Below are 12,786 nucleotides of genomic sequence, written 5' to 3'. Positions count from 1 at the left end.
AAGCTAACCCGAAAGTCTACTCGATCCAAAAAATAACTCGATGTTAACTCGAAATATAACCCCGAAATAACCGAAAACGTTAGGTGAAAAAAAACCAAAATAAACCAACATTATACATGACTATAAAGTATTTAAATTAACTAACCATATAACTTTTCTAAATAATGACCATAACTCAAGTTGAACTGGCAAAACAATCAGAAAAAATCGACGAGATAATAAATTGATGAGCCAAACCAAGCAAAACCAACCCAGACTCGACTAGAACTGAAACATTATCATAATGATAAATATATCTAAATAACCCGACCTAACAATGACCAAAACCTGGTCCCACTTGAACCCGAGATAAGAATTAACCTGACCAACTTGATTCGTAAGCGACCCAAACTTGAACCTATCCCGACTTGGACACATTCATGACTCGATATGAATCCAAACATTGACCCGACCGACAATTGCGGACTAAACCCGATTCGAACGACTCGATTGCCACCTCTACATGACACGCACTTGAACATAGAACTGCAATTTGACTTGCAAAACTAAATTGACTTGGTCTTGTCCGACTTGACTTAGATATTTATTGCTTGAATATTGCCCATTATCTCTAAATAACTTTATAAGAATGCACTTAAAAATAACTTGAACCTGAAATGTCCCGACTCTAGGGATGTTCATCCGGTGGTCCACACCAAAGACCAGACAAAACCGTTTAAATTGCTCAAACCAGACCGGCCATACTTTATCTTAATCCGGTTCACGACCAGCCCACCTATTAATGTTAGTTTGGTCTTTGGTCTGGTCCTGACCAAACCGAATGGACCGTAAATTGAACATAGATCAAACGTATTTAACGAAAATCATTAAAATTGTACGACTAACAAACATTTCTCTTAAGCTGATAATATTCTTTGGTTATATATTATTTTGATATATTCTATTATCACAAATTAAACCTTAAATTCTTAATATAAATTAATCTATCGTAGAAATAATAAAGAATAAGCAATATATTATTTGGTCGATATGGTTCGATCTGGTCTGGTTCGCCGATTTATCTGGTCCAAAACTGAACCAATATAAATATGATCTGGCCCACAGTCCAACATTTTACCTTTGTTTAGTCTTCAGTCAACAAACTTTGGTTTGGTTCGGTCCGCTTCTGAACCATTGAACACCCTTACCCGACCTTACCTGATACGTCCAGAAATCTTGCAAAGTCAACCGCACTCGGTCCACACTCTCCTTAGTTAACCAGTTAGTTTTGGACCGAACACGACTTGATTGAAAGGGCAATAGGTTCTATAAGAGGAAGTTATGGTGTCAGTCGGGGCCCCAAATGTAGAAAGTTCTAGTGTGGAAAATTATTACAAGACCCCTTTCAGTGGGATATGGCTTTGTGAAGAGGAACATCTTAATGGATCCTTCTCGTAAATTATGTTCTAATGATGGCACATAATTGAAACAATGGCACGTCTTTTTAGGGATTGTTGTATTGCTAGGAAGGTTTGGGGCTTGCTCGGATTTGGGTATTAATAGGGAGCAATGCTCTTGAATCGGCATTGGAGAATGGGTTATCAATTGGTTATGTTATTTGGAAAAGCTGGAGGATGAAGGGGTAAGGTTAGTAAAGTTTATGGCCACTTTATAGTATTTATGGGCAAGTCGTAATACAGTGTTGTTCAGAGGGGAGCTCTTCCACCCACATATGTTCTTTATTTTCTGGTCACAAACAGTGGCCATGGCATTGCAATCCTTGGCTAAAAATGGTATGGATGAGAAAGATAGCTTAGGCGGTGAAGGGCTAGAGGAAAAGGGGCCATGTATAGTTTAGGAGGGGAGTCCATTCTATGTAATTGGGGGATCCAGTTCGTGAGTTTATGCGACAGATTGTGGGTCAAGGTGGATGTTGGATGGAAGAGTAGGACCGTTGGGGCTATTGGATGGGTAGTTGTTGATAGTGCTGGATAATGGCGTATTTAAAACGGGTGTGAAGATTATAACGGAATCTGCATTACAAGCGGAAGCCCTGGGGTTTCGTGAAGTATTGATTTGGGCAAGAAATAATGGATATCTTCACTTGGAGGTCTCGTCGGATTGTCTTCAACTTCTTAATCAGGTTGCAGGAGTGGAGGTTGAGCATCACCTCATCAAGAGACTCTTGGAAGAGATCACTTCCTTATCTATGGGTTTTCAATGTTTATGTTTTAGTTATATCCCTAGGTCTTTAAATAGGTTGGCTCATGACGTTGCACATAATGTCATGAGAGAATAGTAACAATCTTTCTTTACGTCTGCCAAACAAAAAAAAAAAACAAAAAAAAAAATTCCTACCCTCCATCCCTTTCCTCTCCCTCTCAATCCCTCCATCCTAACACAAAGAATTGTTAAATTGATTCGTTTGTTAGTCTATTTTCATTTTTAATTGTCTTCGTAATTTGTTATCATAGGAATGGAGAACATACGATTGGCTAAACTACTATATTTGATTTATGCAACACGTTATTTACAGTTTCAAAGTAGAATAAATCATACAATCATATGCTTGTAAAGTAAACTAAAGAACCAACCTATATTGAATTAGATGACGGACCACCATGCCTATTTCACTAAAACTACATTTTGTAAATTTCAACCTTTCAAAAAGTTAGAATAATCAAAACTGGAAGAACTTATGCCGAAATAAGAGCGACATATGTAGCTAAGAGTGACAACAAAGATGATACGATGTAGGCGCCAGCAACAATGAAATGCTCAGGCATTCCACACATTTCAAAATGGTGATGCAAGGGTGCGATCTGGAACGAGCGGACACCTCTTCTCTGCGAGCTTTGAACAACCTTAGAATATACTATCTGGAACATAAACAACAATTAGTGACCCCAAAAGAAACATGCTACTTGACTTTGATGATCATGCACACACAATGGACTGAGAAATTAATATCGGTTGTAGGCTAAATATGCACACACAAGAGGGTGTTTTTGAATTACCCAAATTGCATCGAGAACTTTTACTCGTTCTGTATGCCTCCGAGTTCCCCACCACTTCGTCCTTGTCTCACATAGCCAAAACACGCTAACTGATTCTCCATAAATTTCTTTAATAAGCACAACTTTTATTTTCTTCACAATTACCTCGTTTTCTTAATTGAACCTTCTATAAACATTTTTTTTTTTTACCACATTTTCTTTTGAGCATGACAGTTTTACGACCCACTCAATGTTATATAACGGGTCGTATTTCCATGCTTAAGAATTTTCCCTTCAATCTACAGGGCATGCTCACATAAGTAAGAACCTTGTTAGTTGCAACACTCTTCTACGTCAAACAACCTAATTTATTTCCCTAAGCCACATCTCCATCCAATTTTCCATCCTTCTGGGAAAGAGGATCAACAAGTATAATTCATGAACAATCACTGCACCTAAATCACTAAATGTGATCGTGTGTGCTCCTTGCGCCAGATTTGTCTAGAATTACGCATCTAATATTTAGTCTTACTTCTGCTCAACTTAAAGCCTCTATGCTCAGCTTAAAGACTCGAGCATTCAAAGTTGCAACTTCCTTTCAACACCCAAACAACTCAACCATTTTCAAATTTTAATCCATGTCCATTAAGTGTGACTCGTTTTCTGTTAGCCGCCACAACTCTCCTGAAGTCACCTCTAAGCTTGAGACCGGCAATAAATGTCATCAAGACCTTCATAGGCAGGGTTAAAAAGGGGCACAAGCATTCTAACAAAAAGAAAGCACGTGCACCATCAAGTCTAGCCATATTATTGACTTTTTCTTGCAAAAAAAGTTGGGAGTTGCATCTATTTGCAAAATGAATTATATGGTAGATACTTTCACAAAAAACCCTAGTCAAATTAATGTACTGCATTATGTTGAGACAAATTACAAGTGTGCGAATCGACACATATGCTCAAAAGTCAAAACCATGGTTTTAAGTTCTAAAAATTGACCGCAGCACCAAATTGCCACCAAGATACTAAAATGATACCTGATCCCGATATCAAGTTTCTAACCGAGAGTAATACTATGCTTAAGATACGGAGTACTATCTTTAGACAATGAAACATAAGTGGTTCACTTTTAAAGCAGATTGGTTTGTCTTCTGAAGTCTACTAAATAATAAGAGAAGAATAAGCTTGTGAAAAAAATTGCTATAATTGAGAAATACCAGGGATACAAGTGAGTGGAACCGTGGTAAGCAAAGTCTTGGAGGATTTTAACCAGGCCACTGTCTCCTTCAGTGGACTAGGTGATGACTGAAACTCAAAGGTTCTCTCGATATGCACTCATTTTGTGAATATGCCGCAAGGTTTCTGGTTTCGAGTCTTATTTACTACTTCACCCTGATTTGGCATACACCCCTAAGTTTAGATAGCCTGGTGATTTAGAGACATCTTATGTTACATAGCTATCCACATATTCATGCTTTTACAAGTTTCTGATTGGGCAATACAAATCTGAAGATGAATGATGTAATGACGGTAGCATACAGGCAAAAGAATCAAGGTTCAAAAAATGATTGAAAGTAGAAGACACCTCAAAGAAAAAAGTGAAGTAAAATAAAGAAAGACATAAATGACAAAGCAATAATCATTATCATCTGGACTGCAAAATATGAACTTAAAATGAATTAAGAAAAACACACACAAGAACAAGATAAACCAAATGTCAAGCAAAATCACCACCAAAACATACCTGAATAGTCACAGCAGATATTTCAAGGACTAAAAATCCTGAAGCGATGTAAAGGGGGATGAACATGCCACTGCACGAAGCCATTGCGGCAAGGGCTCCACCAAGTGCAAAGGAACCAGTACTGCCCATAGTTACAGAGGCCTTGTGTCTGTTATGCAAAAGAAAACCAACACATGCCCCAGCCATCGATGCTCCGAATATAGAAAGACCTAATCAAAGCAAAAGGTCAATAGAAGTAAACTGATTAGTATTTCAAATCCGGCACCGTCATTTGGTTCAACAAAAGAGCTGAAAATAACAACTACAACATCAGAGCCTTAATCTCAAAATGATTTGGGGTCGGCTGACATGAATCATCCTTTAGAACCGTCCATGGGTGAACGCACACCTCAAAATGCGAAAATATAAAAAACAAAAAGTGAAAAACAAAAGGGGAGTGAAACATAATACAAAAGCCAGGTAAACTTATTAAAACCGGAGTCCGGATTTCTTTTATTAAAACTTAGACTTTAAATTGAGAATAAAGATTAAAACGATTTTGAAAACCGAAGTAAAACTTAAGGGTCCGGAATACCTTAAAAGTGAACCAAGTATTAATATATAAGAAAGTTGTTGGTAAAAAGGTGTAATAAATCCGAAAAAAACAAATAGATTTTTAAAATAAATAAAAACATTAAATATTTCAAATAACGTCAAATACTAAAAATCCACATGTATCATTTCCCTCCATTGTGCCCTCTCAGTCACCATTCCCTCATCAAGCCCGAGAAATCTCATATCGTGCTTTATCACTATCAGCCATGTCTGTTTTGGTGTTTTGATCCCCTTCTACCCCTAGCAACCTTTTCTGTTCCTCTTAACTGGTGCGTCCATAGGTCTCCTTCTCACATGGTCAAACCATCTTACTCTGTTTCCATAATCTTGTCCTCTATTGGCGTCACTTTCATCTTTTCCCTAATTACCTCATTCCTTAATCGATGTTTCCTTGTATGACCGAACATCCACCTTAAAATACGCATCTCTGCCACTCATCTTTTGAATGTGACAATGTTTCACGGCCTAACACTCGGAGCCGTAAAGTAAGGCAAGCCTAATCGTCGTGCGATAAAATTTTCCCTTTAATCTTTGGGGCATATCTTAATCGCATAACCATCTTTTTGAATAATAGATCCTAGATATTTAAAGAAATCTGACCCGTCAACAACATTTCTATCGAAAATAATACTCCCCAACTCTGTCTTACTCCTACTTAGCCTAAACCCACGAGTCTCCAAAGTATGCCGCCACAATTCTAACTTTCTCTCAACCCCCTCTTTCGTCTCATCAATCAACACAATATCATACGCAAATAGAGGTGGCAATCATTGACACGACTCGAAAACCCGACATGAAGTTAGCGGGTTAGGGTTAAGACGTTGTGACTCATTTAAGTAATTGGGTTGACACGGACACGGCACGAAACTTAAATGGGACGGGTTAGGGTTGAACACTTTTGACACGAACCTGGCACGAATAACCCATTTACTTAAAAGTGTCCTAATATATTTAGGTTGAATCAATAACCCAACCAAACAACTTAAAAATAAGCATTTTTATTCATCATTTTTGGGATAATAGGGCTATAAAGCCTTTTATTTTATTAGTTTATTGGGTTAAACGGGTTAAGTGGGTTAAAAATGACCTGCTAAAAGATAAATGGGCTAAACAGGTCGTGTAGGTCATAGAAAAATTAAATGGGTAGGGTTTGGGTTGAGACAAATGACTCGTTTATGTAATTGGGTCGGGTTAGGGTTAGGGCAGTTGTGACCCGTTTAAAGTTGACACGAACACGAACATCACACGACCCGATCTGGGTCTGTTTGCCAGGTCTATCCGCAAACATAAAAGAGCTGAAAATAACTAAAAAAAATTAAAAACATGTTTGGTAGTATTTTTGAAAGAAAGGTACATGTTAAGCAGTGCCTAAAAGATCAAATTTACCATTTATTTGGAACAAAAGGTACGTCGGCCTCTTTTTAATAACTTTTGCTAAGAACTATTGCTGGTTACTGCAACTACTTCAGCTTTAAACTGTCTTCCAAAATGGCCTCTAATAAATGGCTGAGAGTCAAGTTCAGTTGAATAGTACAGAGACATCTCAGACCTACACTAGCTTTCAATCCCTGATTCAAGTATCCTACTCAGAGGAGGCCATTACACTTTGAATACCACAGAGACATCTCAGACCTACACTAGCTTTCTATCCAAAGTACGACTATATGGGATAAAAGCATGATTTATAGATTGATAAGAACCCTTTTCCTTTATATGTCTAGGCCCACAGAAACAGCATAGCTACTTCAGTGTACACTAAGAAGCTGAAAATGCACCAGTAAATGATAATCGTTTGAAGTTGTAAGATCAGGATATATTATTGCAGAACACTTAAACTATACATACTCAAGATGTGTACGGGATTAAATCACTGCAAACAAAAGGAATCAAGGACCAAAACAGGATCCTTGAGGACGAATCACAAGCCAACACTCACCGACTCAGCCAAAGTCTTCAATCTTTCTATGCACACAAGGGAAGCAGACTCCGAACTACTCCCTCAGTTTTTCTATTTTTTTCCCACTTCAAATTTCCCCTCACAAAATTGAAGAGGTGGGAAGATAAAGAAAAAAAAGAAAGGAAGGAGTATATGTTTCATTTTAAGTTTGGACTCTTGAGTATGTATATATACAACAACAACATTACCCCAGTGCCTCAATGGCTCCCGCAAATTGCAGGGTAAGGGGGGGTCGGATGTACGCAGCCTTACTCTTGTGTTAGCAACACAAAGAGGCTGTTTCCGAATGACCCAAGATGAAAATTGCGTCGAGAACTGCATTAAAGGACCGCTACTTCACAAAAGAAAGAAGCGCAGCCATTTTAGTGAGCCATTTTGATTTATTCCATTATAATCCATAACCAAAGAGTAATGAGTCTTTGGTCCATTGGAAATATGGAAAATACGTTTTTCTAATTATGTGAGGAAAATTTTGAAAAAAGTATACTCCGCACAACCTATTGGAACAGAGTAGGAGATATAAACGACACTAGGAATTGATTAGTAAAATGCTCAAAATTTATTGTAAGCCCTATATCATTCAACCGCCCTCGATGGAATTCACATTAAACACATGAAAAAAACAGTAGAGATCCTACATGCTAGAGCTTCATAACATATTCAACCACTTATCATTCATGTCTAAAACATAATTGCCTATAGTGCACTATACTAATTATTACTACCCATTGAGTATGTATATATACAGAAGATAAATAGCATATTTTATCTCATGGAGTTATTCAGTGTCTAGACCTTTACCACTACCTTTGGGGAAAAATTTATCCGTGAAAAAACACAACTGCGTGCTTTGGAGTTGAAGGAAAGCCACTGACAAGAAACAAAAAAAGGAGCAGGAAAAACAAAAAGAAATGTGCAAATGTACAGTTATCCAAATTTTTTTCAATATCCCATTGCCTATAAAGAAGCTCTCGCACAAAGAAGGTAAGGGGGTTGGACATATACACTCTTCCCTTTCCCTGTCACTTCCATTAAAAAAAGGGGTTGTTTCCATGTGACCCATACAGAAACAGGACAGCCATCTAATTACATAAGAGGGAAAAAGAAGAAGCAAAAAGTGTAATTTTGATTCAACAGCAAAACATATTCGAAAATTAGATGTGAATAACGAATCAAGACAAGTAAAAGACTAAAGGTATGGCAGAATTGAAAGAAATTCATATTTCCCTAGTTCTGTTACATACCTAGATAATCTGGTTGCTTTAAATTTTACCTAACAAGAAAGATAACAAAAGGAAATTCAGGGATTATTACTTCAAAAGTTTCATTCCTAATCAGCTGGATACAAAAGCAATAAAAGAGGTCCACTGACAACCATCTGTTATCTAAGATTCTACCTATTCCATAAATCAATTCAATTAATTGTGCCAAACATCTGAAAGTGGTTTAATTCGCTTTCACCTTCTCCCTCATCCATTCAACTTCATTCAACCAATTTCATCTTCTCGAACATTCAAAGATGTCAACATGGCCCCACCCCCACCCCCATACTATATACGCATTCCATGTTCATGTTAAGAACTATCAATCTCAAGACTTAAAGGTATTGATACCCACCAGAGCAAATTGGAAGCACAGCTGTAGACATTGCAACAAATGATAAAGCTGAAGTCCCTCCACCCAAGCCATCCAATCCATCAGTCAAATAATGTCCATTGGCCATCAAAATAAATGTAAATAAGGTCAAGAAAAGATAACATTTTCCTAGATGCACAAGCCCAAAAGGTGGGGGTAGCTGAACCACCATTTTCCTACAGAAAGTAACAAATTAGATCAGAATCATAACATATAATTCTATTACAACACCAACAACTACAAAGCCTTAGTACCAAAGCCAAAACATATTTAGTCTCTTGGTCACAAGTTACAACCAAAAAGAAATTGAAGACTTAGCAATAAATAGTCATTAGTATAAGTCACTGCAAATTATTAACAAAGTATAATCGGCTACATAATTCCCCCGCAAAAATAGATATCTAGGTTACCAAGTAATGAAGTGACAGTGAGATAAGAACAAGAACACATACATGCCGTATGGTGATGGTATATTTGTGGTATACAGCCAAAATGAAAAACATGCTGCAATAGCTACCTGGAAAAAGGAAAGATGTAAGCATAACCAAACATAAATATGTCACTAGAAAGTATCAGAGTAGTCAACCATGTTTTTTTAAAAGTGGCACCTCAAAGTCTAACCTCCAATATTATTCGTGTCACTCCGGATAGTCCAGAATTTTGATACTTTATGAGCCTTACTGTATCATCAAGAAGACCAACAGCAGCAAATGCTAGAGTCACTGCTAGCATACCCGAAATTTCAGTTGAAGCACCACTCATAAATTTTGCAACAGCAACGCCAATGGGTATGAAAAACAGTCCACCAACAGTGGGGGGGCCTTTTTTTGAGAAGTGTACGGGAAGCCATTTTCTTTTAAATTTTTGACGGATATTGAACAGTTTTAGTAAGGGAATGGACACATAGCCCGCACAAGCAACTAGAAATGCTGAGGCTATAAAGGGAAACAAAAAATAAAAGTTGTCTAAGGGTTGTCTGACAATACGCCAAGCACACCAGTCCACGAGTGCAAGAAACGATGTTAAGAATGCAATCAGCCCCAGACTAGTGATCAATCCATGGGTAATCCTACATCCAAAGTAAGAAACAAAGTTGATTAGAGACTTTCAGCTTAAAGTCAGCACTAGGTCAGCATCCCTCAAAATGTAATCTTTGGAACTTTCAGAGATATAAAGCTGCTAGTGATGAATGGTGGTACAATAACATTTTCTTACAGCTCTTCAAAGTTTAATGATTGTTAACTAAAAACTTGTCCACAATATATTACTGGCAGATCTTAGACAGCCTCTTTTGCTAATCGCAAATTGCTAAAGTCGGCAATGTAATTTTCTAAATCTTTAGGAGTGCTGAAATAAAGATAGACTTGGGTTATATGGCTTGAGCTCTGATTATTTTCCTCAGAATCCTTGTTAGCCACTCGAGATGGGTAGCTACGGCCAATTCACACAACATATTTGGCCAAAACGGATTTTTTTTTTCATAAGTTACAGAGTAAAAACACATACTCAATTTGGATACTCACAGTCTTACACTCAGGTCCAAGTAAAATAGGACTACACTCATGAGATTTTAGCGTTCTTCTAATTTAGCATGCACCTCACATTCTTTTCATTAAAAATCAATCTTAACGGGGCCTGTTCCTCCAGATACAAACCAAAACTTTCTCCTTCACCTTAAAAATTCTAAATAACATGGAAACTTAATGGTTTGCTTTGGATTGCTCAGTGGCTCAGTGGTATTGATGTTTGCAAGCTTAAAATCAAGAGTTCATTTCTCCAAAAAGTTGAGATTCAGTATCAGAAAGTTCAAGCACGCACAATTATAATGTCCATGGATTTTAATAGCATACCAATAGCTAGGTGCCTAGGTTACAAGTGTGTTTCCTAAAATTCCATAAGTTTGGGCGAGTAAAACATGGATTGCTTGAGCTCTTCCAGCATTTAATTGTGACAAGGGCAGCAGAATTAAGAACTGCAATCTATAGGCATTTCTGAGAAAAACTATCCCAGCTATGTGTCAACAATTCAATCAAATTCCACGAGCAATATCCACATGCCAGTGACTAGGAAACCTCAATGGAAGTTAGGATAACCAGAAATGCAGAGCAACTACTTGGCTAAGATATACAATACAAAATGAAACTTTGACTCGTGCAAATATATATTGACTGAGATGAATTTGGATCATAAATATGTTGGATAGTCAAATCATAGTAGGAAATCTTACACATGATACAGTGGATTCAAAATGATGCATCTCCAAGAGAATAGATCAGGTGACAGCATTATAAACTAGTAGTGTGAGTCCCAGCTTTGAAGCAGTTGATAAGACTCTGACCTCTGAACTTGGTGATCCTAAGTTAGAGTCCTCATGAGGTATACGGAGACTCGGGTCGGCTTGGGCATGGAGTACACAACTCAGTCTGCCACAAGAACACTTGCCTACTTTAAAAAATTAACATACAGAGCCCCTACTAACTTCATTCATTATTACCAAATTACCAAATAATTTCTCGGGGAAAGCTAAGCATGCATCACATGACTACAGCCCCTAGAAAATAATAGTATGAAGGTACTGTGTTTAAAAGTTACAGTTACAGTTATTTCTTTTCTTAACTTGGAATCGTCAACCAACTATCATAACTTAGATTAAATTGGTCCTCTTGGTAACACTGGAAGTAGACGAGTTGCATATTGCCTTGCACAGGAATTAACGAAATAATCACTGATCATAGCAAACTGCAACAGGATTATTTAGGTCCAATCTATTATTCAACCATCTACATATGTATTGGCGGTATTGCCCACACAGCATGTTAGACCTCCACAATCACAGATACAATATTCCCCAAGATCTAATCCACGGCCCCACCTGAGATTGCGTAAGCATGTTATTACCTGTGTTTTTTGTGTCTTTTCCCAAACATGGCAAGCCTGTGAGCAGTAGCCGTGACAGCATCTTCTGAGGTAACAAATTTCTTTCTAATGGTTGGCATGTCAACATCGTTAATGGGCGTCACCAAAATCTCTCCATCACTGTCCTCTCCATCACTAGAGAAAATCACATAGTCACTAGTCATCACATTTCCTGTCCAGTCATCGAATGAAGAAATTCCTAATGAACCCTGGACATGAATACTGTCACTTGACAACAGAATAGGGGGCAAGGCAAGCATGAGGCGACACTAAAGATAAGGAAGGCAATGATAGATACCTCATCCATGGCGCGAGGCCTCCCAACCCGATTGTGTTGGAATTTGTATGATTGATTATGGTTAGGGGTAATACTAACAAACTGCATAGGTGAGATGGAGAATATTAATATTAAATTAATATTAATATTATAAAGCTGCATAGGATTTCGGAAATTTTTCCAACTTTGTTTCGAATTTCCCTTAAACCATTACTCGTTCTCCAGGTGCGGTCAATTTCTGGCTCTGTTATCCATGTAGTGATGATGGGTGATGCAAATCGCGAGAATATAAGGAAACAAAAAGAATGTAAAAAAATACCTGACGATAAAACCTGTAATTGATTTTTGTCGTTGTTGATGAAGATGGTGAATAATTATTGGGAGATCTAGAAGCCCCCAAATTATGACGAAATCCAAAGTTGGAAGAATGAAAACGCAGCATTTGCATTCTGAGTAGTACTGTAATTTACAAGGAAAAAGGAAGATAAATACAGTAGAATAGAAGACAAATGAATAAGCGATCCGGTTGAAAATGGCGGGATTTCTTAGGGGTTGACACTTGACAGAGTCACACACACAATATACGCAACATGCTGACAATACATGGCACGCTTACCTATGCTGCATACTTGCCTACTGTATTATTTTGTGTATTAATCGTGGCTGCAACAATTCCTATAACACTACCCTA

The 12,786-nt window shown here is 37.6% G+C and overlaps 1 protein-coding gene across 3 annotated transcripts; it reads right to left on the bottom strand.

The window, feature by feature from the left end:
• Window positions 1-2,470: 2,470 nt before the first annotated feature.
• LOC141600375 (phospho-N-acetylmuramoyl-pentapeptide-transferase homolog) lies at window positions 2,471-12,538 on the bottom strand. 3 transcript variants are annotated; one of them, XM_074420603.1, is made up of 8 exons: window positions 12,415-12,538; window positions 12,117-12,197; window positions 11,801-12,027; window positions 9,524-9,971; window positions 9,355-9,419; window positions 8,885-9,078; window positions 4,717-4,925; window positions 2,471-2,858 (listed from the first exon to the last, which is right to left on the bottom strand). In XM_074420603.1, exons 1-8 carry the CDS (start codon window positions 12,535-12,537, stop codon window positions 2,676-2,678), a joined length of 1,530 nt encoding a protein of 509 aa, XP_074276704.1. In that variant the 5' UTR covers window position 12,538; the 3' UTR covers window positions 2,471-2,675. The 3 variants fall into 3 exon arrangements, with proteins under 3 accessions (XP_074276704.1, XP_074276701.1, XP_074276703.1); XM_074420600.1 differs by lacking the exon at window positions 12,415-12,538 and having other exon boundaries at window positions 11,801-11,990; window positions 12,117-12,200; XM_074420602.1 differs by lacking the exon at window positions 12,415-12,538 and having other exon boundaries at window positions 11,801-11,953; window positions 12,117-12,178.
• Window positions 12,539-12,786: the final 248 nt, after the last annotated feature.

The sequence above is a fragment of the Silene latifolia genome, chromosome 9 (genome assembly GCF_048544455.1).
Source record: "Silene latifolia isolate original U9 population chromosome 9, ASM4854445v1, whole genome shotgun sequence".
Taxonomy (NCBI): Eukaryota; Viridiplantae; Streptophyta; class Magnoliopsida; order Caryophyllales; family Caryophyllaceae; genus Silene; species Silene latifolia.
The sequence above is the reverse complement of the archived record's forward strand: the minus strand, read 5'-3'. Positions and strand labels throughout refer to the sequence as shown.

Bases quoted from the DNA above. Each gene is read 5' to 3' on its own strand.
- LOC141600375 (XM_074420603.1), bottom strand. From the start codon at position 12,537: ATGCTGCGTTTTCATTCTTCCAACTTTGGATTTCGTCATAATTTGGGG. The intron at 12,198-12,414 runs GTATTTTTTTAC...TCACCTATGCAG, and splicing joins ATTACAGGTTTTATCGTCAG to TTTGTTAGTATTACCCCTAA. The intron at 12,028-12,116 runs GTATCTATCATT...ATTCATGTCCAG, and splicing joins GGCCTCGCGCCATGGATGAG to GGTTCATTAGGAATTTCTTC.